This window comes from Rhinoderma darwinii, chromosome 5 (genome assembly GCF_050947455.1).
Source record: "Rhinoderma darwinii isolate aRhiDar2 chromosome 5, aRhiDar2.hap1, whole genome shotgun sequence".
Taxonomy (NCBI): domain Eukaryota; kingdom Metazoa; phylum Chordata; class Amphibia; order Anura; family Rhinodermatidae; genus Rhinoderma; species Rhinoderma darwinii.
Genome location: NC_134691.1, coordinates 324939268 through 324964852, shown reverse-complemented (window position 1 = coordinate 324964852; position 25585 = coordinate 324939268). Strand labels below are relative to the sequence as shown.

General features: G+C 42.0%; 2 protein-coding genes across 2 annotated transcripts in view; both read right to left on the bottom strand.

Moving 5' to 3' along the window:
* The window catches only part of LOC142652134 (ATP-dependent translocase ABCB1-like), a 60421-nt gene extending 47701 nt beyond the window's left edge, over positions 1–12720 (bottom strand). The window contains exons 1-7 of the mRNA XM_075827648.1: positions 12669–12720; positions 11027–11138; positions 8408–8480; positions 6003–6144; positions 4948–5008; positions 4004–4195; positions 3487–3658 (exon numbers count right to left, since the gene is read on the bottom strand). Coding sequence (XP_075683763.1) covers positions 3487–3658; positions 4004–4195; positions 4948–5008; positions 6003–6144; positions 8408–8480; positions 11027–11118 — 732 coding nt within the window. The 5' untranslated portion in view covers positions 11119–11138; positions 12669–12720. The remainder of the gene's footprint in view (positions 1–3486; positions 3659–4003; positions 4196–4947; positions 5009–6002; positions 6145–8407; positions 8481–11026; positions 11139–12668) is intronic.
* Positions 12721–21738: 9018 nt separating this feature from the next.
* LOC142652132 (ATP-dependent translocase ABCB1-like) overlaps positions 21739–25585 on the bottom strand; it is a 74964-nt gene continuing 71117 nt past the window's right edge. Inside the window, exons 27-28 of the mRNA XM_075827647.1 lie at positions 24187–24333; positions 21739–22566 (exon numbers count right to left, since the gene is read on the bottom strand). Coding sequence (XP_075683762.1) covers positions 22366–22566; positions 24187–24333 — 348 coding nt within the window. The 3' untranslated portion in view covers positions 21739–22365. The remainder of the gene's footprint in view (positions 22567–24186; positions 24334–25585) is intronic.

The following is a 25585-nucleotide window of genomic DNA, read 5'->3' as shown; positions in this document are numbered from 1 at the left end:
TCCTGGTTTGGGTCAAGGTCCAATTTTAAGATCAACCTCTCTAAGTCAGAGGCTCTAAATGTATCCATTTCGTCCTAAACAGGATCACTTCTCAAGAGTAATTTCCCCTTTTCCTGGCCCTCTAGGGGCATAACGTATCTGGGCACACGTATAAGTAATGACCTTTCACAACTGTTTGTCAATAATTTAATTCCCCTACTGGTCAAATTTCTTACGGATCTTGATTCCTGGAATAAAAAAGAATTCTCTTGGTTTGGCCGTATTAATATTATAAAAATGTCACTCCTCCCCAGATTGTTGTACCTCCTGCAGACGATCCCCATCTCCATCCCATCCTCTTTTTGGTTACGTATCCAGCAATGCTTTGGATGATTTATCTGGCCATCGGGTTGTCCCCGAATAGGCAGGACAATTCTTAGTCGGCCCAGAGATGCAGGTGGGGTTGGTCTGCTGGACTGTCGTCTCTATTACCTGGTGTCAACTCACGCTCGTGTTCTTGACCTTTTTCACAACCATGACTCAAGTTTGGGTTCGTTTAGCCAAACAACTACGCACCCGTACCCTGTCCACCATAACGTGGACCCTGTCTGGGAGCAGATCGACTCAAGCCTCATTTGTTGTTTCCCAGACTCTCCTGGCATTACGTTCTTCTGGGGTGGGCGGTTCACTCATAGAACCACTAGGTCCATTAACCCCCGTTACGGACAACCCAGCATTTCCTGCAGGTGAGGCTCGACTCCCATTCTTAGGGAGGACATCCACTAATCCCATGTTCTTTACTCAAGTCCTTTCCAATTCCTCTCTACTCCCGTTACACACAATCTCTCCAACTAATGCGCCCTCAACACGCTACATGTTTGAATATGCCCAACTACAACATTTTTATAGTGCAACCAACTATCATGCCCACCTCCATCGCACGCTAACTGAATTTGAATGCCTATGTGTCTCCACCCTGCCCCCTACACACACACGATCTCTGTATTATACAAATTACTGCTCTCCCAACGATGTGAACAACTTCCACCTTTCTGTAAGGCCTCATGCACACGACCGTATTTTTTCCCACCCGTAAATACTGGCGTAAATACGGGTCCGGTGTCACACGTATTCGACCCGTTTTGCACCAGTATTTACGAACCCGTGCCCGTAAATATGGGTCCGGTGTCACCCGTATTCCACCCGTATTTACAGGCAAGTTTTTGGCGGCAAAATAGCACTGCACTAATCGGCAGCCCCTTCTCTCTATCAGTGCAGGATAGAGAGAAGGGACAGCCCTTTCTGTAATAAAAGTTAAAGAAATTCATACTTACTCGGCCGTTGTCTTGGTGACGCGTCCCTCTCTTCACATCCAGCCCGACATCCCTGGATGACGCGGCAGTCCATGTGACCGCTGCAGCCTGTGATTGACCTGTGATTGGCTGCAGCGGTCACATGGCCTGAAACGTCATCCAGGACGTCGGGCCGGATGTCGAGAGGGACGCGTCACCAAGGCAACGGGCGGGAGACCGGACTGGAGGAAGCAGGAAATTCTCGGTAAGTATGAACGTCTTTTATTTTTATTTTTTACAGGTTTATTCTGATCGGTAGTCACTGTCCAGGGTGCTGAAAGAGTTACTGCCGATCAGTTAACTCTTTCAGCTCCCTGGACAGTGACTATTTACTGACGTCGCTTAGCAACGCTGCCGTAATGACGGGTGCACACATGTAGCCACCCGTCATTACGAGAGCTCCATAGACTTCTATGGACTGTCCGTGCTGTTATTACGGCCTGAAATAGGACATGTTCTATCTTTTTCAACGGCACGGGCACCTTCCCGTGAGAAAACGGGAAGGCACCCGTCGCCAATAGAAGTCTATGAGCCCGTTATTACGGGTCGTAATTACGACCCGTAATAACGGGAGTTTTTACGGTCGTGTGCATGAGGCCTAAGGCTTGGGAAAGGGACTTGGACAAAACGTTCACTGATGTACAATGGAAACAGTGTTTTCTCCTCTCCCAAAAAGCCTCTATAGCCACACGGGCTCAGGAAACTAGTTATAAAATAGTATCAAGGTGGCATCGGGTCCCTACTGCCCTTTATAACTGGTACCCGTCGGTGCCAGACAATTGTTGGCGCTGTAGAGCTGCGGGTGGTTCCATGTCTCACATTTGGTGGAGTTGCCCCTCCTTGCGGAGCTTCTGGGACACGGTACTTAGTATCATATCAGAAGTCACCGGGGTCCTAGTCCTCAATTCTCCTGAGGCGGCTCTACTATTCATGTTCTTTATGCCGCTATCCATTTATAAACTATCCCTAACTAGACACCTCCTTCAGGCTGCAAAATTGGTTATCCCACGCAAGTGGAAAGCGATGGTCCCCCCAACGCTGGACGAGTGGTTCCAGGAGGTTGCTCTGAAACAGAGAATGGAACAGCTGCTGGCACATTCTCCAGCCGCTTCTACACGATACACGTCTACATGGTCTCATTGGATTACATTCCTCTCTTCTCCCACATATTCGAACGTTGTGACCTGAAACCTAATTCCCCCTCCCCTGCCTAAGTGCTTTCACCTGTGGTGGTAGCACTTGAGGTTCAGTGTGGTTTTTGCGCTCTCCAACCATTTCTCTACCAAGTGCATAGCTGCTCTCGCTTCTTCTTTCTCATAATAGTCCGGAGATTGAGTCCAGGCTCGCCATGACTTGAGCCTTACCATATCCCTGCTTTGCCCCTGTTTGTCTTCCTTCTATCTCTCCCTTCTCTTGTCTAAGTGTGTGGGGTGCCTCGCTCCCTGTGATAACGCTTATAGGATGCAGTTATACTTTATGTTGGTGACCGAAATGTTCTGTCTCCTATTTATGCAATGCTCCTGTTCACTATGTTTACACTTGCTGCAGATGTCTACCGTTAATCATGGGATGTGATGTCCACCCTCTTGTTTGGGCTTTGCCCTTGTTGTTATTTTATTTTTATTTTCATTTTCACTGTGTGGAGGCCCTCCCTCCAAATGTGTTTTCTACTTGTTTGTTTCAAAACCAATAAAAACGTCGAATTTAAAAAAAAAATTGCGACGGAAATGTGAACAGAGCCGTTTATAGTGCAATGTACAGAGAAAAACTGTATATATCCATTTTCTTTACCATAGGGGGCAGTATTGCAGTAGTTAGCTCTGGAAGAGTAAAAATATTCTACTTAGTTTTTCATGCAATGGCTGAATGTAGATGGGAAATGACAATGACTATACTGTCCCAAACAGTGCAACTCAACAGTGGGCGACATTGAGCTCCTCCCAATGTAAAAAGAATTTGAAATCTGTCCTTTATTGTGATGTGAATGATATTTAGTATAAAGAGAGCACTGTCCTCATGAATACACTGGACTCATTGCTCCTATTAGCCAAATGGCTAAACATTATTTGTGCCGTTTTGGCTAATAGGAGAACAGACCTGTCCCTTTAATATGCTGCTCTTACATTGGGTGATATATTTTGACCACATCACTTACCTTTGACCACAAAGCAGCTGAGAGCACCATGAGTGGACTGACAGCCAAGATCACCAAAGTCAACTTCCAGCCCCGATAAAAGCCAACGATAAACCCAGCCAGGAAAGTAGCTGCATATTGAAAAAACATAGCGATCTTGTCACCGATGCCTTCACTAATTTTGGAAACTCCCCTAGATGTAAGAAAATGTTAAAAATAAAATATTATCCAGATGATTAATTATTCGGAGTCAAGCTCTGGCTTATGGAAGGGTGTCCAAAGTCGGGGATCACCTCCATGATGTCCATATGCCATAATAGGTTTCATGCAACTAACTTGGGTCCCACCAAAGTTGCGGTCAATATGTCACAAACTATTTCAATGGATGCTTCTGTTGCGAAACAGTCTAACTGACGCAGGAGAACGGTCACCAAGTGGTCCTAGCCTTATAGAGCAACTTCTGTCTTTGGAACAGTCCTCGAATTCCAGAGGGAACTAGTTATAAAAAGTCCATATATAAATAGGGATGAGTACTCACTCGGTCAGCCTGGTGTTCAGTTCTCCTGGATTATTGACATCAAACCAACTTATTTCCTGCCTCAGCACCGCATGGAAGAAATTCTGTCTAATTCGTTTAATCTGCCGGCCAGAGGTCAATGTCCATAGAGAAATCTGAATGTAGCCAGCAAGCAGGGCAGCACATCCCAGGCCTGTATAATAATAGGCAAACCTAAAAAAGGGAAATATATGAAGTATTATTTATTAGGATACTTGTTGGATCGGCCTGTATATCTGGTCCAGCCTAAATGTGTAACTTTAGATAGCACTATATAGTTAACAGGGACTAGTCAAGTAAACAGCAAACCATATTCCACTGAAACACAGACCGTTTTGTGTCTACAGCACCTATGCAGGCTTATGTGTTAAAAGACTACACACCAACCCTGTGTAGTCTGATCCTCTAGTCATATTGCCGTCCTTCTGTCCCCTATTTCTTGCTAACCTACTGAATGTATATTAGTAAGACGAAGAGGGCAGATAAACGGGAGTGTGACTGCAGGTTTTTTTTGTAGTCTGTTTCCATAGAGACACAATGGCCTGCATAGATGATGTACATTATAATTTTACGAGATTTATAATTAGGATGGATTGCAAAGTTGTTTCATTTTTCATTTTAGATGCATTGGAGAAATTGAAAAATAAAAATTGGTTTCAAAGGTGTACATAGCCTGTAAGCTCCTGGGTCTCATTGTAAGACTTGTACCAAGTCCCCTCAATATCAATTACCGTATATACTACAAATGTCCTCCTAAGTGGTAAACTGGCCTTTGGGCATCCTCAGGCTTCTCTATACCACCTATAGTTACGCCACTTATTGTTGGCTTTTTACTATACCACCCCAGTCTTCACAGTATGGAGTATAGACAGTAGGACAGGTTAGACCCCATTCTTGTCTAAGCTAAATCTCCAGAATTTACTTACGTTGTCATCTGCACCAGAAGGGAGCTTGTCATGTTTCTCTCATCTTCTATTGTCATGTTGCCTAAAAATAAAAATATAAAATATATATATATATATATATATATATATATATATATATATATATATATATATATAAAAAAATTTTAATTATTTTGCTGATCGGATAATGACAAACACTTAGTAACTAATGTCTCTGTCTTGGTATTTGTCTTTATAAGGTAGCTGGTTAAACATCCTTTTAGGCACCATTTTAACTAGATTTGATTTGTATATTTGCATTATGCACTACATAATAAGCAAAATCAGAATTCTTATGGTGACCCGTTCTCCAGTTGCAGGTACTGACACCCGGGATTGAGTAATCTCTAGTACTGCTATCACTTTGTTACTTTGTTCTGGTCTTGAGCCCTAAGACACATCCTCAATGGTCAGTCCACACCTGATATAATACCAACGGTGCAATTTTGCAAACTTTTTCGACTTATTTTCCTCTAAATAGCTGCTAGGAGACCGTTACTATGTTATTTGCAGTGCGGATCCCACAACTAAATTTATGACGCACTTGAATAAAAGAATTACAGTGGGTTTGCTGTCTAATTCATTATCCAAAGCCAACACCACACTATTCTGTACGGACATCACAATAGTTTTCAGGGTTATGCCTACCACATCCACATCATGATATAAGCAGGGGTTTTAAATTTGTGGGGGGAAAAAGTACAGTAGTGTCCAGATATATAGTGCCATAAAGTGGCCAGTTAAATAGTGATACAAAGTTTTTTGATTGATTGTACCCTACAGCACCCAGACAAATAGTGCTATATAATGTAACTTTTGTGCAATACAGAAAGTCTTACTGCCAAAAAGTGCACATTGGTGCAGTCAGTGCCCTATAGGGCCATAGAGTGACCCTGTGGTGCCATACGGTGCTTCACTTTTGTTACCTATCCTGACTCGCTCCCAGGTGCGCAGGACTCAAGACTCTTCTGGCCAGTGGCTTGGCATGCTGTAAGCACATAATGATCCATTATTGGATGGAAAGCTGTTTAACTTACTGGAATATTTGCCTTCTGAAACAAAGCTGTTCGTCATAGTCCCAAAGACAATTGTCAAGAGAGGAAGACACGCTCCATGGATGATGGCAGCTACAGTTCCAATCAGCATCAGAAGCCAGTCTACAGGTTCAGAGTATCGAAACTGAGGACAATCACAAATCTGTTGTTTAGTGTTCATGTTATAAATTCTGCATAAGACAATTTAATTGAAATACACTACCATTCAAAAGTTTAGGGTCACTTAGAAATGTCCTTATTTTTTAAAGAAAAGCACAGTTTTTTTTCAATGAAGATAACATTCAATTAATCAGAAATACACTCTATACATTGTTAATCTGCTAAATGACTATTCTAGCTGCAAACGTCTGGTTTTTAATGCAATGTCTACATAGGTGTATAGAGGCCCATTTCCAGCAACCATCACTCCAGTGTTCTAATGGTACATTGTGTTTGCTAACTGTGTTAGAAGGCTAATGGATGATTAGAAAACACTTGAAAACCCTTGTGCAATTATGTTAGCACCGCTGTAAACAGTTTTGCTGTTTAGAGGAGCAAAAAAACTGACCTTCCTTTGAGCTAGTTGAGAATCTGGAGCATTACATTTGTGGGTTCGATTAAACTCTCAAAGTGGCTAGAAAAAGAGAGCTTTCATGTGAAACTCGACAGTCTATTCTTGTTCTTAAAAATTAAGGCTATTCCATGCGAGAAGTTGCCAAGAAACTGAAGATTTCCTGCAACGGTGTGTACTACTCCCTTCAGAGGACAGCACACACAGGCTCTAACCAGAATAGAAAGAGAAGTTGGAGGCCCCGCTGCACAACTGAGCAACAAGACAAGTACATTAGAGTCTCTAGTTTGAGAAATAGACGCCTCACAGGTCCTCAACTGGCAGCTTCATTAAATAGTACCCGCAAAACGCCAGTGTCAATGTCTACAGTGAAGAGGCGACTCCGGGATGCTGGCCTTCAGGGCAGAGTGGCAAAGAAAAAGCCATATCTGAGACTTGTTAATAAAAGGAAAAGATTAATATGGGCAAAAGCACACAGACATTGGACAGAGGAAGATTGGAAAAATGTGTTATGGACAGACGAATCGAAGTTTGAGGTGTTTGGATCACACAGAAGAACATTTGTGAGACGCAGAACAACTGAAAAATGCTGGAAGAGTGCCTGACGCCATCTGTCAAGCATGGTGGAGGTAATGTGATGGTCTGGGGTTGCTTTAGTGCTGGTAAAGTGGGAGATTTGTACAAGGTAAAAGGGATTTTGAATAAGGAAGGCTATCACTCCATTTTGCAACGCCATGCCATACCCTGTGGACAGCGCTTGATTGGAGCCAATTTCATCCTACAACAGGACAATGACCCAAAGCCACCTCCAAATTATGCAAGAACTATTTAGGGAAGAAGCAGGCAGCTGGTATTCTATCTGTAATGGAGTGGCCAGCGCAGTCACCAGATCTCAACCCCATAGAGCTGTTGTGGGAGCAGCTTGACCGTATGGTACGCAAGAAGTGCCCATCAAGCCAATCCAACTTGTGGGAGGGGCTTCTGGAAGCATGGGGTGGAATTTCTCCCGATTACCTCAGCAAATTAACAGCTAGAATGCCAAAGGTCTGCAATGCTGGAATTGCTGCAAATGGAGCATTCCAAGACGAAAGCAAAGTTTGAAGGAGAAAATTATTATTTCAAATAAAAATCATTATTTCTAACCTTGTCAACGTCTTGACTATATTTTCTAGTCATTTTGCAACTCATTTGATAAATATAAGTGTGAGTTTTCATGGAAAACACAAAATTGTCTGGGTGACCCCAAACTTTTGAATGGTAGTGTATGTTCTTAGAAAAACTATAGTAATCTGGACTAAATATAGGGTTCATCTGCTTCTGATGCTCTCTATCTTCACATGGAAGGGAAGAGAAAGAAAGAAAGAAAGAGAACGAGAAAGAAAGAAAAAAAAGAAAGAGAAAGAAAGAAGGAGAAATAAAGAAAAGAAAGATAAAGAAAGGAAAGAGAGAGAAAGAAAGAGAGATTAAAGAAAGAGAAAGAAAGAATGAAAAAGAGAAGGAAAGAAAGTGAAAGAAAAGAAAAAGAGAAAAAAGAAAGACAAGAAAGAGAAAGAAAATAAGAATGAATGAATGAAAGAGAGAAGGAAAGAACGAACGAACGAACGAACGAACGAACGAACGAACGAACGAACGAACGAGTGAAAGACCGTAAAGAAAGAGAAAGAAAGAGAGAAAGATTTTTTTTTCTCATGACCGTGGCACATAAGATGACCATAGAGCGTTTATAACCTTCTGTATTGCTCCTGAACTAAAGTTTGTGGGGTGCTGTTCAGGTGTTACTGGAGCAGGACTGTGTCAGTCTGTCCCCTATAAGAAAAATACTGTTTCCCTTCCTTACCATGGTTAGTGGACCAACAACCATTTTGGCTTTTTCTTTTTTCTTCGTGTTGGCTATAGAACGGTTCTTCTCTCTACAATAAAATAAATAAGTGACCTTTGGCATCTAAAATAACGTAAGCATTCAGATAATTCTATTTTTTGTTTTGAATCCCTGAATTTACACATTTGAGAAGATTTATCAAGACTGCTGCTTTGGTTTTGATGAGTCTCCCCCATTGTTATTTCTCCAACTGTACATAGATTAGATATGTTTTTTCACCTATTTCAGAAGGATCCATCAACAATCTAATGTCTATGTGGACAACCCGACAGTGCTCCCCGATGGAACGGAAATAAGTGATGTTACAGAAGATAAGCCGCTGTCGGAGGTCTCTGAAATCCACTTATCTCAACCTTGCTATTGCAGTAAACATGTTTATGGGAAAGTCGGGGGAGATAACTGTCAGCTGAAGAACTTTCTACTACTTAAAGTGAATCTCCACTTTTTATTATCATGTACTTTTTTGGTCCAAATTTCAGTGCATAGCTATTTTTTAATATTACTTTATAGTCGTTTTTTCTCAAGGCCGGCCTTAGGGGTGTGTAATTTGAAAGGTTGACTGGGTCTCATTACCCCTCCCAAGTCCAGGAGGGCACTCTTGCTGTTATTATGGATGACTCCTGTTCTGCCATATGTCTCACATGTTACACAGCGGAGGAGTCATCAGAATCGTCAGTAAGAGTTGGCTCTGCGTTCACTGAGTGCTTTCAGGGGCTGTCAGAGGAGTTGGTAGTAGTTGTCTACACAGCAGGTGAATAAAAGCAAGGAATGGATGTGTATTCATTCTGGGCACAATGTGTGGGGTGCTCTTATTTTTTGGGACACTGTGTGTGCTACGCTATTGTTTTTGGGGAGACTATGTTTGCTGCTGCTATTTTTGGGGATGCTAAATGACGTTATGATTTTCAGGGACACCATGTATGACGCTATGATTTTGTGCGGGAAGTTATCTGTATGGCTCTATAATATATCTAAGGTGTGTGACAAAATTGTGGCCAAAAACAGTCACATTTGCCGAGATGCATTTTACGCACACCATTTTTCTACTAGCCCCGTGCCCCTCAGCTAAAATTGTATCCTGGATCTGCCCCTGGCTGAAGACTGTGTAAGCCTGCCATTTATGAAGAGAGAATAGAGGGTTTCTGAGTAAGCAAAGTGATAACTAGCAAGGAAGTAAAATTCGGAGGAGTGGGAGATCATACCTGGGGATAGATGACCCCTTGACACTTTTCTGGCTGGGATTATTTTTTTCTCTTATATGGCGGTGCAGAAGGTGCAATCTAACCTAAGACTGGCCCTGATTTTTCTGATACAGAGCTCCAAATGCCCTACATAAGATTCTGTCTGTCTGCAGCCACCACTAGATGGAGCTTAGGAGCTTACTGCATACTGCCATATTATTGAGTTCAATGTATACCAGTAAGCATTAGGCTCCTAAGCTCCCCCTAGTGGCTCTGCGTTGTACCGTTTCTCTGCTATTCCTCATAAAAATTTACAACCGGGTGTAACCATTCCCCTTGTCGATAGGGTGTGTCCCTATACACTTTGACTCTGTCAGCACTGATTTGATATTGTCAGACTATGTAGGGACACGCCCCTAAATGTTAACACCCAGTTGTCAATTTATTCATAAATTTCTAGGAGGAATAACAGAGGAACGGCACAAAATAGAGTTCTAAGAACAAATGCTCCAGAATTGTTATTTAATGGGGAATAAGAGTATTTACTAAAACAGACATGTCAGGAGAGGCGACGGCTTCACTTTAAAGTAAATATCTTCCTTTGATTAACATAAAGTATTTATTGGTTACCCGCAGAGTTTTTACTCTGTGAATTGTATAACAAATCTCCAGTTACTGTATTTGCAGCACGGCCGAAACTTGCATTGCCAAACTGCGTGCGGTTTAGGCTGCGCGATTTCCGGCCACAAAGCCCAAACCGTGGTGGCCTAAGGCAGGCCATACATTTTAGATTTTCTGTTGGCCGAACACTCATGCAGCCGACAGCTATTCCTCCTGTCTCCCCCATACACATGCACTCTTGGCCGGCGTGCATGTGTTCTCAGGGAGAAATCGCTGCCAGTGTCGTCTGCCAGCGGCTTATCTAATACCGAAAAAAAGGATCAGGCATGTTGAAATTCTCAGGCATGTTGACATTTTATTTGCTGCAATAGGTACACACAAATAAAAACGTAGTAAAAAAAATAAAAAAAAATGGTAATGAAAACATAATACAAAGACGCTATATTTTACATTTTTTGACTATAAAGTTATATAGTTAATCAAAGGTGTAATACCATTTTAAAAGAGTTGTGTTAAGTGAATGTGACTGAGGTGCAATACTAGTCACAGCCAATAGAGTGGCGCTGTTTGTGGAAAAAAGCATACCCTTGTTTCCAATTATGGACAACTCCTTTAAATCTTGAAAGCGGTCAGATATTATATAGGTGTTATTTACAGGGGTTTGTACATAAAGTAGCATTAACAATAAACACTAACTAATAATAGACAATTATAGTGCAAGAAATACAATATTATAATTAATATAAAACAGACAGCACAAGGCGAGTAAGATCACCTGGTTGCACTGGGGTCTTCTGTGGCCACTACAGATTCTTCATCCAGCACATTATCCTGAATATTCCCATTCACTTTAATTTCACTTGCCATTTCCAAATCTGTCTTCTGCACTGTAAAATCAGAAGAAAAAACAAGTTTATGAGGTTGAATAGTTCAAAATAACATATAGAAGGAAAATGTCAAAAAATTGTGTCAAATATGGAAGTTCTACACTTTCCAGTTGCCAACTCTTGGCTTTCAAAAATGGGAAAAAATGTAACCAATTAAAAAATAGAGCTTTACTATCTATAGGTCTGTGATATAGTGAGATATATTATATATTTGCCTGGTTTGGACAACCCCAATTCCAATTATGGGCCCACCTACCAGAATCTGATCAAGGATCTCATGGGTTGGAAGCCATTTTGTCTATTAGCCCTCCAGCAAACTTGGGCCCACCAGAGGATATCCTTCTAAGGCCCCACCCTCCATCTATACAGACCAAGTGCACGACCTCTTAAACTTTTTTATTATTGCGGACAATAACATCAACAAGGTATAATGTATTAAGTAATAGACTGTTTTGACAAGTGATTGGCTCTAAAGTCATCTTTAAATGGGGTTGTCAAGCATTATGCATCGCCCATTGAAATTAATTGGACACCATTAGTCCTCCAGACCTAGAGGCCACAATTTGGACTACTCCTTATCAGAACATATAATTACATTAAATTGTAAGATATGGGTTCTTTCCCCCGAACCTTAAAAGCGTTCTCCTTTTATTACAAGGGTCCCTGTTAGCTGATTATGGGGTGTCCCACTTCTGAATCTATGGGAACCCATCATTTAGTGTTAAATTCCCCTGCAGCGCCGCCACAGGGGAAATGGATAATTACACAGTTCCTATTGAAATCTATGTAATGGTTGGATGTGTTGGGTCCTCCAGGGTGAGAGGAACTCTTTATAGTGACACTCGGCTCTGACTAATAGAGAAGGATCCTGAATGGGGAATTTCCCCTATTAACTCTGAACTCTAATAGGAAAGTAAGGCCAATCTCTCTTCCAAACACTTGGATCTCTTCATCGCGGCGTGATTTTGGTTATCACAGACTAATGTCCCTTATATTGTTTCAATGAGAAACATAGTAGTAATCCTGGCAAAAGGACCTTCACTAATCTTGCGGAATTTTTATATGGAGTAAATATTTTTGAATATATTTCTCCTTTAGGCTATGTTCACACGGAGTATTTTGCAGGAGGAATATCTGCCTCAAAATTCCGCTTGGAAGTTTGAGGCAGATGTTCCTCTCCCTGCACGCCATTTTCGTGGCGATTTTCATGCCGTTTTTCGCCCGCGGCCATTGAGGCGTAAACGCCCGAAGATAGGGCATGTCGCTTCTTTTTCCCGCGAGGCAGTTTTACTGCTCGCGGGAAAAAGACGCCGACGCCTCCCATTGAAATCAATGGGAGGCATTTTAGGGCCGTTTTTGCCGAGTTTTGCGACGCGGTTTCCGCGTCAAAAAACTCGGAAAAATACTCCGTGTGAACATAGCCTTAAAATGCTCTTAAATAAGCTGGAAAGCAAAAATCACGTAGTGTGCAATATCAACTATGTAGAAATACCACAGCTAGATGTTAGGGTTATGCAATTCAGCCCTTACCTTATCCGACTTGTAACCAGCAGCAAGTCCAAAAACATCAGAGTCAAAAGGAGACGACTTAGCTTTTATATTCCTGCCAAAAACTGAATCCAATGTGAGGTTATTATTCCAGCCCCTTTTTCATTGAGGACACGCTCATACGATTTCTGACTATAGATAACTCCACCTTACTTGTACTAGACATTAACCAGCCCTGTACTCTACCAAGATAGGGATCTGCCGTATTCTCTGTGATCGCTATTCCTTAAAGGTTTTTTTTTAAATAAAAATGTACATTAGTTTGTGTTTATAAACTTTGTAATTACATTTTATTAAAAATTATTTTTACTTTTTAAGATACAGCTGCTTTGTATTCCCTATACAGTCCAGCTGTATCGTTCGTTAAATCCTGTTCCCGTCAGGTGCGTGTGACTAACGGGTTCAGTGACAGCAGGTCTTGAGTGTCTCTGACACACAGGATCCCCCTATAATCTATCACATCTAAGCACATAAATGACATGTGATAGATTACAGGTGGATCCTGCGACCCGCTGTCACTGAACCCGCAGGACTGACGGATTCAGGTCATAGCAAAAGATACAGCTACCCTGTATACAGAATACAAAGCAGCTGTATATGAAAAAGTCTAAATCATTTTCAATAAAATGTATTTGCAAAGTTTATTAACACACACTAATGCACATTTTTATTTTAAAAAAAAACACTTGAAAAAATGTACATACCTTTAACCTCAATGTAATTATACAGATATTGAGGCAGCTCATATCTCTCCAGTTTCTGTGTAGCAGGAGATCTAGAAATCCCAGAGATCCACTGACTGGCTGGATTGGAGTAGTACTTAGAGAGACTTAGGGATCTAGTCATTTAATGTACTAGGGGGGAATATCACCCAAATATGGCACCTGGCGGAGCTTAATACGGAAACACCTCTGTATTAAGGAGCTGCAGTGACCTCCATGTGACTATACAGGCTCCTGAACATGACATTGCTGTGTGCATAAGGCCTTACACTGGGGCTATATGGTGTTATTTCTCAGAAGAACTCTGCCAAGAAGCATCACAAGATTATAAGATTATGCAACTCTGTTCACATTACGTCAGGGCCCTACTTTGGAGGTATGCATCGGAGGATTTTCCAACGTATACCTCCGACAGAATACTGCGATCTATACCACTGTTTAGGCGTACATCAGCACACCACCTCCTGACGAAGGAAGCGAAACGCGCGTCGAGGTGGTCCTCGGATTAAGTCCTTTTCATCATGTCCACCCCAGGTAAATAAATAGCCTATTTAGACACTGATTTGACCTTGCATTCTCATATACGAGCTATGGTAACTATACATGTTATACCTAGTTGATCATTCTAGATATCTGATCTTTAGGCGATACTCTATTAGATTATTAAAATTTCTTCAATACTGCTATATTGTAAGGCTGTTACTATGGGATATGGTGGACATTCCTATCCGGGGTGTTTTTAATTTTTTGTGTTTTAAACGTTTGTATTTTGTGGGTAATGTTTCCCTTATGGGATAATAAAGATTTATATTTGTTATTTTTGCTGTCTATCTGATATTATTTGCGCATCAGGTATATTTTTGGATCTTTGTACATCAGCATACGTCTCACATAAAACCCCATTGTAATAAAACATACTGCACAATATACACACTTTTGTCTTATGATGGGCAAATAGGCTTTTCCAACGCATATGCCAAAAGTGGGGCTCTGATGTGATGTGGATAGGGCAAAGGCGCAACTAGCATGGACGCAGTCGGGGGGGGGGGGGTGGCCCAGGGCTCACTGAGATAGTGTGGCCCTGGACTGGTCTGCCAGCGGTGACATGTCCTGGTTTCAACTGTATCTGCGTTATCAGGACGCAGATACAGTTGAATCCAGTGCTAGAGCAGGGAGCTGATAGCTCCTTGCTACAGCATTTACTATATAATTCCGGCTGTAAGTGACTTGGCGCAGACAGGCACAACATAGTTACGAAATTGCGCCTGTCTGTGCCAAGCCACACACGGCACAGACTAGAGGAGCAGAGGGATCTCCTCACTAGTCGTGGGAACGGGAATAGGTGAGTATTTATTTTATTATTTTTTTATTAGGCACTATAGGGGCATTATACTGGGTATCGGGGGGCCGCTATGGGGAAATATACTGTATGGGGGCAGCTATGGGAGCATTATACTGTATGGGGGCAGCTATGGGGGCATTATACTGTGTGGGGGCAGCTATGGGGGCATTATACTGTATGAGGGCAGCTATGGGGGCATTATTCTATGTCAGGGCAGCTAAAGGGGTATTATAGTGTGTGGGGGGCACTAAGGGGTCATTATACTGTGTTGGGCAGCTATGGGGGCATTATTCTGTGTGAGAGCAGCTAAAGGGGTCATTATACAGTGTGGGGGGTCCATCCTACTCAGATGTGTTTCGACCCTCTCCTTTCTGCTAAACCCGTTGCTAGGTCTCTGGGATAAAGCTTTAGTTGTCCCTTGCATGGCTATTGCACAGAAAGTGGACAGACTACTCGCAAAACATTTTTTTTAATATAAAAAAATCCCCCTTCCTCTCTGGAAACAGACACCCTCAATCTCAGCCTCGGTTTAGATCCCACAGCACCAGATTAAGATGTCATCTACAGTGCTCCATAACAGACAGTATCCATATATGACCCTACTATCCATCCCTAAATTGATGCCCAAGTAAAAATAGTTATGCTGCTGTTTAAAGTGGGTCAGCCCATTTATGACTTTTTTAGGGGCCTTATGAATTCTGGTTGTGTCCCTACAGCTACACACTGCCGCCATTAACAGTGCCTGCCAGCAGATACCCTGTATAAGCAGTGCCTGCCACCAGATGCCCCGTATAAGCAGTGCCTGGCAGCTACCCTAAAATGGCAGCAACGCACCACTTGGCTGCATTTTGATGTCTGAATAATGACTGCAACAAAGGAAAACCTATGGTGAACTAAGTTCAGTTTAGAAGACCCGAAAGGCTCTGTGAAAGGCTCTGAGGAGCTGAAACGCTGCATGGGTGAATAAAAGTTCCATATTTTTTGGATGTGCTGCCTTAATCCTTCTTTTGTTGACATTGTGCCGGACGGTTAGACCCAGAAGTTAAATACCCATTTGCGGGACATTTTAAACCCCCCAATCTACTCAGGAACGTCCACAAAACCTACCAGAGAGGCCTACAATGGAACATACTTGTGTAAACCCTGCCCCTTTTGTCGTCCGTATCGTGGGATAATCGCGTGGATGATTCGGAGGTATGCTTCCATACATATCGCATCTGGTGACTACTAAATCTCTATTGAATTCGGCAAAGATAATCTACGTATGTCTCCATGCGAAATCAGAGGCGTATAGAGCTACAGTAGAGGCATATAAGAGCCGTAATATGGCCGTGAGCATAATCTGTAGTATAACAAGTAAGACATTTGACCCATAAAAATAAACGCCATGGGCACGATTTTACATATTTTTTGGGAGTGCCCGCGGCTGACAGCTTTTTGGTCAGAGGTGTGGCGTATCTCCTCCAAATTCACGGATTTCCAGCTCCCACATACGCCGGCCTTCTTCTTGCTCCATCTGTGCGAGGCTCCGTTACCCATGTACCGCCGTTCTGTGGTTCGCCACCTGGTGAATGCAGCTAGAGCGTGTATCCCAGCGCTGTGGAGACAAACTTGCCCTCCGTCGATCAGCATGTGGTTTAGTAAGATACAGGAGATCATGAGAATGGAGGATCTCACGGCATCCATGAGAGGCACCCATGCCAAGTTCCTTAAGACTTGGTATCATTGGGTCAGATTCCAATCTTTCGCGGAGTTCAGGAACATCGTGGCCTCTTGATATGCTTCTGAAGCTTAGGGGACAATGCTAGTTCTCTTCCCTCCCTACCCTCCCTCTGTCATTCCTCTTTTCTTTCTTTATTCTTCCTTTCTGATATGTTTACCCAGGAGCCTCTGTGCATGGCTGCGGGTTCAGGATGCAGAGGGGTTTGTCTCAGTTAGAGTATAAGATATTTCTTATTGTTCTTCTTGCATTTAATGTGAATATTTATACTGGCCTGCGTTCCGATGTGTACTGCAGATGCGTGCATTACCTGCTTTACCGTGTTTGTTTGGAGAAAATCGAAAAATAAAAGAATTTAAAAATAAACGTCAGGATTGTAGGGATAAAAGAACCCGACAATTATCTGAAATAAGGAGAGCAATGGAGCGGGGTGAAACCATAGCGAAGTGCAGCTTGACTGGGGTAGAAGTAAGCAGGATCATTAATTGGCTTAGTGGGAATAAGTGATAGGGGTCTGCACTATCAGTTTAGGCCACCAGGTGGGGTGTGGGTATGGCCAGAGTAGGGGATATATAAAGGAGGTGTTAAGGGGAGGGTACCTCAGTTGGTGCCATAACAGAGAAGTTCCCGCCTACCCGCCCGGTAATGGTATAGGGGGTCATTTGTTGTAATAGCAGTTTATTAGGAGCGGGGAGAAGGGGTCCTTGGAGGCAGAAATGTTATGGTCAGGGGCACGAAAATGGGCCGTGCATCTGAATTTATGGTGAAATATAACGAATGGAGTCCTGGGGAGAAGGAGCCCCACAGGAATAGTTGGATAAGTTGTATTCGGTGCCCTTAGGCCGGGTTTGGATGGCTAGGGGTAAGGAGTTTTTACCTTACTTGGAAAGTAGGAGTCGAAATGGAGACTGCCTCTAAGGATCGTTTTTCCCCAAAAAAATGGAGAACATAGAACAGGGTAATAGGTTCTAGGATGTTTTTTGATTACCTGTCTTTTTATATTGTATTTTATGTAAAGTTTTTTATTAAAGTTATTTATGAGAATATTTGTGTAATAAATATGGCTGCTATGGCCTTGCACCATAACGGTAGTTGACTTTTTATTTGAGGGAAAAGTTGGGGCCATGGTTGAGACGGGTGTCAATCTTCTGGCCTTAAAGTCAGAGCACACGTCCTAATGTAAACATGGAGCTAGTACATCCGTCAGGACCAGTCACTGTAACATGATGTCATTGTACGCAGGGTCCCCTTGATCAAGGAGAAGGTGTGATGTGTGTTAATATTTAGTATAGATAAGCACATTGGTTTGTCATTGAGTGAATGAAGTGAAAATACACTGACTAGTAACATATTACCAGAGATGGGCATTTTCTTTTTTTTGTTGATGCGGTACATAAAAGTTAACATGGGTGATGACCTCATACTGCCCCACTCACGTTCCTAAAGGTTAATGAATTAACTGCGTGACTCATGCTTATTCATTGCTTGATGATGAGAAATGTCTGGACATGTCCCTGATTATTCTCAGAACAACCCTATATGGGCATAGGCGCATCATACAGGGGGTCGAGAGCTGTTCAGGACCACTCTATGTGCCAGAACTTAGAGCCACTCTGTAAGAGCAACTCCCTCTATAGTGGACCTTGTGTGTCAATGCATTACATGTAATGTTACAGTTATCCTGCAGCCTAGACGCAGCTGCCCCCAGTGAGAAGCAGGATCGAGAGAGAGAGAGAGAGAGAAAGAGAGAGGGAGAGATCTCTCTAAATCCACACAGTTATTACTGTCATGAAACCAGTCTAAGGATTTGAAGGGATGACCCCCATCTATAATCTCAGAATTGGCTAATAGGGATTTCACAATGTATTTTCTAAACCAGACAAAATCACTGTCTGACATGTTTATTCTCAAACCTCATACTTATTGATTTCAAATATTTTAAATGTGTCAAATGTTTATAGCCATGGAAATCTCAGACCATGTATGTAGAGTATTGTGGCCCCTTCAGTTTGGATATTAGCGGTGGTCTGAGCTGACAGAACAGTTCCTATACCATCTTCTGTCATGTCAATGCAATGTCAAAAAATGATTTTAAGGTGGATTTCCCCTTTAAATACCCCTTATCCCTTACCCCATGTCCCTTTACTTTAGTACAGATGTCCCGAAATGTTTTATGGCAAAAACTGACCAAACAAAGATCTTAAAGATGTCCTTAGGGTCCTGAAAAATAACTTGTCATATATGCCCCTAATCTCTGGGGTCTCTCAGCCATTTGCCAGAGCCAAGAGCAGCGGAATAGAAATCATAGAGCTCCACGGCAAAACTCAGAAAAGACCTCACTCCCCACTGAGAGCTCTGCCGAATGTTCTACACTTCTTATTTCGACCATTTCATTTTTAGATTTACAATTCTGTAATGATCAATCCCATATTATATCTGTTTTCCTGAGTTGATTAATTCGATAATTCTGGCTGCCTGACGTGGCAATGGAGGGTTGTGGCTCCATTGTTCGGGTCCAGATTATCACTTCTGTGCCCACAATGTTTGCCCCCAAATTTATCTTTGGTAGGTCAATGTACAAAAGTCTTATTATAAAGGATTTATAACCAGGCAATACTTAACTTTTAAGGAGATATGTAAAAAGAACAATTGAGAAGGTGTCACGATTTGTAAAAAGTTTTAAATAGCGTGTCAGGATCACAGAAAAATAGTGGCATCTGATATAGTATTGATAGAAGAAGTCCTTAGGTTGCGTTCACATAGATAGACATGTGACTTAGTAGACATAGTTTGCTTCATGAGAATTTTCCCTTTGTCTCATCATGTGGCTTGGTCAGTGAGAAATGAAAGCGCTGACATCACCTTCCTTTATTTTGCCTTGTCATAATATCATATTTGCACTAGTACTGAGGTTTTCCCATGTTAAAACAGTCCATAGACAAGGATGTCGCAACCAGTCGGTAATTGGCCACTTTATTAGAGACACCCATCTAGTAGCACGTTGGACCTCCTTTGGCCTTCAGATCTGCAGCAATTCATCATGGCATAAATTCCACGAGGTGTTGAAACTGTTCTGAAGGAATATTGGCCCATGCGGACAGGGGAGCTTCTCGCAGTTCATTCTAAAGAGTCCTTTTGCTATAGGGCAAACAGCGGCCAAAAGGGGATGGACTTGGTCATGTGATGGATGGTCAATTTTTTTATATTCTCTGTATTAAATTACATTATGAATTATCAAGCAGGATGCCGAATTACACAGAGATATATCCTCCATCTGAAATGACCTTCTCATCCCCCCCCCTCTTAGTTCTGCAAGAAATATGTTATCTCTGTGGATTCCATTATGCGGCCTTCATGCGTTAGTAATAGTTAATTGTAATTAATTCTCTTCATCTCAGTATTTCACACACACACACACACACACACACATATATATGAAATCATCACATACACTTATGAAAACCTCCTACAATTCTATTGTTTGTAGGCCAGGATTTGCATGTGTTAGAAAGATCATGTGACCTCGGTGGGAAGGTGCCTTTTTTATGTATTTTCAGTCATACGTGTGAAATGTTATGATTGGTTGTTCCATGCAAGGTAACACCCTGATTAAAGGGTACGCCCTGAGGGTATATTAACTTATGTATCTTAATAATAAAGAAAAAACATTGATTTAGACAAGAGATTGCTATTGTCTTTATTGATCTCCCAGTGCACTGATTATACTTTAATTACCAATTGGAATACCACCTGACAAAGCAGAGGGAGCCCATTGCAGTGCCCATCCAAAAGATGCTACCTGGAAAAGGGTTTCTTCGACAGTCACCACGATGCTTAGATGAGCCCTACTGTACAAACGTCCATCCACAGGTATCAGAGGACCCAGGGTGTGCCAAGAAAACATTCCCCGCACCTCTACTCTACCTCCACCAGCCTGAACTTTTCACACCTGACAGCAAGGGTCCATCGATGTCAGCCCTTCAGATGAATGACTATCTGTGTATGTAATGCATGGATGGTCGAGTACGCCAGATTGGGAATCACTGTTTTTTAGCAGCTCTCCGGTCTGGCTCATACACAGTCGAGTCACATTATGACCACCTCCTAATTTTGACGTCGGCAGCACGTAGCCCATGAAGGAAGTGATGTGTCGTGGGCTGGCTTGCTGGGTATATAGGGTGTGCGATAGGCTGTCTGAACACATATCACTCATTGTCGCCATGGGTAAAGGGTCAATATTCAGAGTTGCAAAAATTGATGATTATTGGCTTTCGGACCAAGGGTGGCGGTATTTCTCAAACAGCGCAGTTTGTAAACTGTTCGCATGCTGCTGTGGTGAAAATGTATCGTGGGTGGACAAATGGCACCGACGTGGAAACTGCGGAGCACCACGTGCAACTGATGTGAGAGGTGAATGTCGGCTACGAAGGTGCGCGAGGGCCAAACGACACGCTACAGTGGAGCAACTCACTGTGAAAATCAACCAGGGGGCTACCAAACGTGTGTCTAAAACAACAGTTCAGCAAACAATACTGCATATGAGGCTCCGAAGCAAACAGATGGTCACTGCTCCTATGCTAACAAAGGTGCATCGGAAAAAAAGGTTTCAATTTGCACGGAAGTGTTGGAATTGGACCACCGGTAATTGGCAAAGGGTTGTCTTCTCCAATGAGTCATGTTTTCTGCTTCATCGAAAGGATGGACGTTGGTGTGTCAGGCGAGAAACATCAGAAAACAAACACCCTGCAGCCGTTGCTGGAAGAACACAAGCTGGTGGCGGCAGCTTTATGGTCTGGGGAATTTTTTCATGGCATTCTCTGGGCCACTCATCCATGTGGACGGCTCTGAACCGATTTGAGTATGAATCCATCGTTGCAGATCACGTCCACCCGTACATGCTGTTTGTCTTCCCTGGTGCAGATGGAATCTTCCATCAAGACAACGCGACACGTCACACGGCTAGAAATGTCCGACAGTGGTTGTAACAGCACGACCAAGACTTCCAAGTACTTCCCTGGCGCCCTAATTCGCCAAACTTGAACCCAATTAAGCATCTGTGGGACCTCGATCATCTTGTTCGCTCTATGGATCAGCATGGCTCCAGATACCGGAGACAACCGACCAGCACATTATTGATCACTCCCAGCCCGTCTAGCTGCTGTCCGTGCTGCACACGGCCGTTACTCTGGATATTAGCTGGTGGTTATAAAAATGTGAGTGAACTGTGTATATACTTGATGGTAAAAATATCACAAAGAAAGAGCCAAGTTAAATTGCTAAGAAAAAAGTTTTTATTTTTTCAAAATCAACAAAACGTAATTCCAGTGTTGGAGTGGTAAAAAAATAAAATAAAACCCGGAGGAAGAGGTAGCAGCAGTTAAACAATCCTCTGTCTCTCAAATTATAAAGTGATCAAAACTTGTTATTAAATAAGAGGTATACAATATGTTAACAGTTTACAAAATATTAAGGAAAAATTATTTATAAAAAATTAGAACTGAGTCAACTTGGTTTTCTAGAATTAGAATAGAGTGTGGTCTTTTTTTCTATAAGAAGCGCCCCCCTTGTCAATGGACGTGGCTGGTATTGCAGCTTAAACCCAAACACTTGAATGGGGATCAGCTGTAATACCAAGACACAGCCGATGGACACGAGTGGTGCTGTTCCTGGAAAAATAGGCCGCTCTTTATTCTAATTTCAGAAGACCCCTATAACTTATGTTTCCTTCATCAGGATAACAAAACACACATTAATGAATACACATTCTGTCTGGCACAGGGGTATTGCCCTTAGTACTGGCCCTTTAATGGTCTTTGGTTTCACATTAACACCATTTGAATCAGTAAACGTTATCGTTCCCCAATCAGGGACACAACCTCTGGTCTTCCGGTCTTCTCATGTGGGTCTGAGCTGTATTGTGACCAGTGAGTAATACACCCCCTTCATCTGCAGAAGCTGCTGATGTGTCCCTTGTTCTACAACCTTTCCATTCTGGATCACAGCGATTTTATCTGCGTTCTGAATGGTTGATAGTCGATGAGCGATGACGATACATGTCCGACCTTCCCGTGCTTTGTCCAGAGCTTCTTGTACAACCTGAGGGGAAAGAGAGACGTTATAGTCTGTGCCAAACAAAATAATAAAGTATTGAAAATATAATGTAAAACCTGATGGTTTCTATTTAAAGGAATTTTTTTAAATTTATTAACGGGAATGTGTCGCTAGAATTTTTTTTTTTTTTCAGTTAAACAGTTAGTATATAAGTGATTACACATTGTTTTAATTTTTTCACAATTCAGGAAATATTATAAATTAGGTCACTAGAGGGAGCAATTTCCAAAATGGCAGCATTGGCAATGTGGTAAAGCAACCTCATTGCTTTATGCTGCAAATTTGGGGTAGACACACTCGCTCTAGTGTCCTCACACAATCCCCCCTCCCTTATCCTGGCTAGTGCCAGGAGAAGGAGGGGGTTGAATCTTCAAACCTCCTACACTGTGTGCCGCCATTTTCTGAGCGAATGCACAGTGTAGGAGGATTAGATACAGTGGTAATCAGACAGTATAACACGAACATAATACACACATCACATACACAAACATAACTTACCTGCTCCTGCCGCTGCTGCCGCCTCTGCTCCTCTGCCTTCACTGCCTGAAACGGGGATTAGGGGGCATCTATCTGACGTTTATGACATATCCTGTCGATATGTCATAAATGTCTCTGATGGGAAAACCCATTTAACTCTTGGCCGATTTTGGGCCTTCAAGACGCAGCGATTTTTCTTTTTCTTTTTTCATCGTTGCATTTCAAGAGCTATAACTTTTTTTATTTTTTGGTCGACAGTCAAATGGGGGGCTTGTTTTTTAAAGGACAATTTGTAGAGTTTATTTGCAGCATTTTAGTATACATATTATTTATTGACTTGGGAGGAAATGTTTTTTCCGTTGTTTTTTTACGCCATGCGACATGCTCTAAAAGTACTGTATTATCTTTATTCTATCTTTCGACACGATAACAGTGATACCATAGATGTATTTATTTTATAGTTTAGTATTTTTACTAAAAATAATATATTTTTAAAGGGAACCCATCACATTAAAACTGCAGTCCAATCAGCAGGCAGCATGTTATAGTGCAGGAGGAGCGGAACAGATTGATATATATTTTATAGCAAAAGATTCAGTATAACTATTAGGAGTCCAGTGGGCGGTCCTAATCATTGATTGACAGCCATCACACTAATACTTGGAAGGCTGTCAATCAGTGATTAGGACCGCCCACTGGACTCCTTAACCCAGAGCAAGCAGAGGTTTAAATAAATAAATTTTAAGGTATACAAAAAATGTTCTATAAAAATATATAACAATCTACTCCTGCTCTATAACTGCAGATAGGACTGTATTTCAATGTGAAAGGTTCCCATTAATGTTACATTTTTTAAATTTTATTTTAGAATTTTTTTAAAAATGTTTACACTTTTAATTTTATTTTTTTGTTTTGACTAAATCCTGCGATCATTTGATCGCTTCTATAATGCTTTGGTTTACTCAGTATACCAAAGCATTATTACCTGTCAATGTTACACTGACAGGTAATCTATTAGCTCATACTTCTGGCACCACCCATGTTTAGATGGAAAATTTTAAAATTGCATTAAAAGATGGACATTAATTCTAAGCTTAATACAAAAATAGTAATTATGTTCTAGTTTACCTTTTCACTCTCCGTATCTAGAGCAGATGTGGCCTCATCCAACAGTAGGATTTTTGGTTGACGGACAAGAGCTCTTGCTATGGCTATTCGCTGCTTCTGACCCCCAGAGAGCTGCGTCCCCTTATCTCCAACACGAGTGCTATATTTCTTGAGGAGAGATAGGATATTTTAGTAACAGGTTTAGACATTGTTTATGTGTTCTCCATTAAAATACTGAATATCATGATAATAGTTCAGTTATGTCTCTATTAAAAAAAATGTTAGTGTCCTCCAAACCTACAACACAATAATATAGTAGTCAGACCACACATGGAATATTGTGTAAAGTTTTGAGGGATGAAGAAGAAAAGGAAAAGCGACTCCAATCTGAGAAGACGTCACCGGTGAATCACTGGATTTCACTGTATTGTATTAAAGGTGTTTTCTCACCTTAGACATTTGTGGCATATCCACAGGAAATGCCAAAAACGTCTGATAGATGCGGATGCTAGCTCTGGTACCCGCAGCTATATCTAGAACTGACCGCAGATTCCTGGCGGAGACCAGTGAAGAGAGGGTCGCACGTGCGCGCAGATCTCTCTATTCGGTTGTATGGTTGTTATGGAAACAGCCGAGCAGTTCTTGCTCAGCTGTTTCCATTCCTGTTTATATGCCATAAATGTCTAAGGTGGGAAAACTCCTTTAAGTTATATAGTCTGCAGAGCGCTTGTGTAGGACTGGTGTCTACCACTATATGGTCACTATGTGGTGGTAATATTGGTCTTTGGTTTACTACACACGTTTTACTACACAATTAAGAGTGGTCACATTATTTCTATATAGCTGACCGGTGGGCCACAAGAATTATTTCCTCTGGTGGGCCCAAGGTACTCCAGTCTGAAACTGGATATACTGCAGTACGTAGAATTATTATCAAAACTGGAGTTATGTAGTTTGGAATAAGGGTGCGAACACACACAGCGTAAACACTGCGGATTTCAACAAATCTCGTCCCCACACTGTGGAAAAATGCAGCCGAAAAAAACGCATATAAATTGACCTGGGGTGGGATTTCTTCAACCGCAGCATGTCAATTAATGCTGCGGAATCGCAGCTCTTTTGTTGTGGGGTTTCCCATTGAATTCAATGGGTTACTTAAACTCGCAACAAAGTGGTGTGTGTTGGGGCATTTGCGGCGGAATCACAGCGATCTGCTAAAAAAAAATAGCTAGTAAGAAAAAAAAAAATAAAGTTATACTTACCCAGAGCTCCCTGCTTCCTCTCCAGTCCAGCCTCCTGGGATGACATTTCATCCCATGTGACCGCTGCAGCCAATCACAAGCTGCAGTGATCACATGGCCCGCAACGTCATCCCAGGAGGCTGGACTGCGAGCAGAGAAAGGAAGGGGGGAGGTATGAA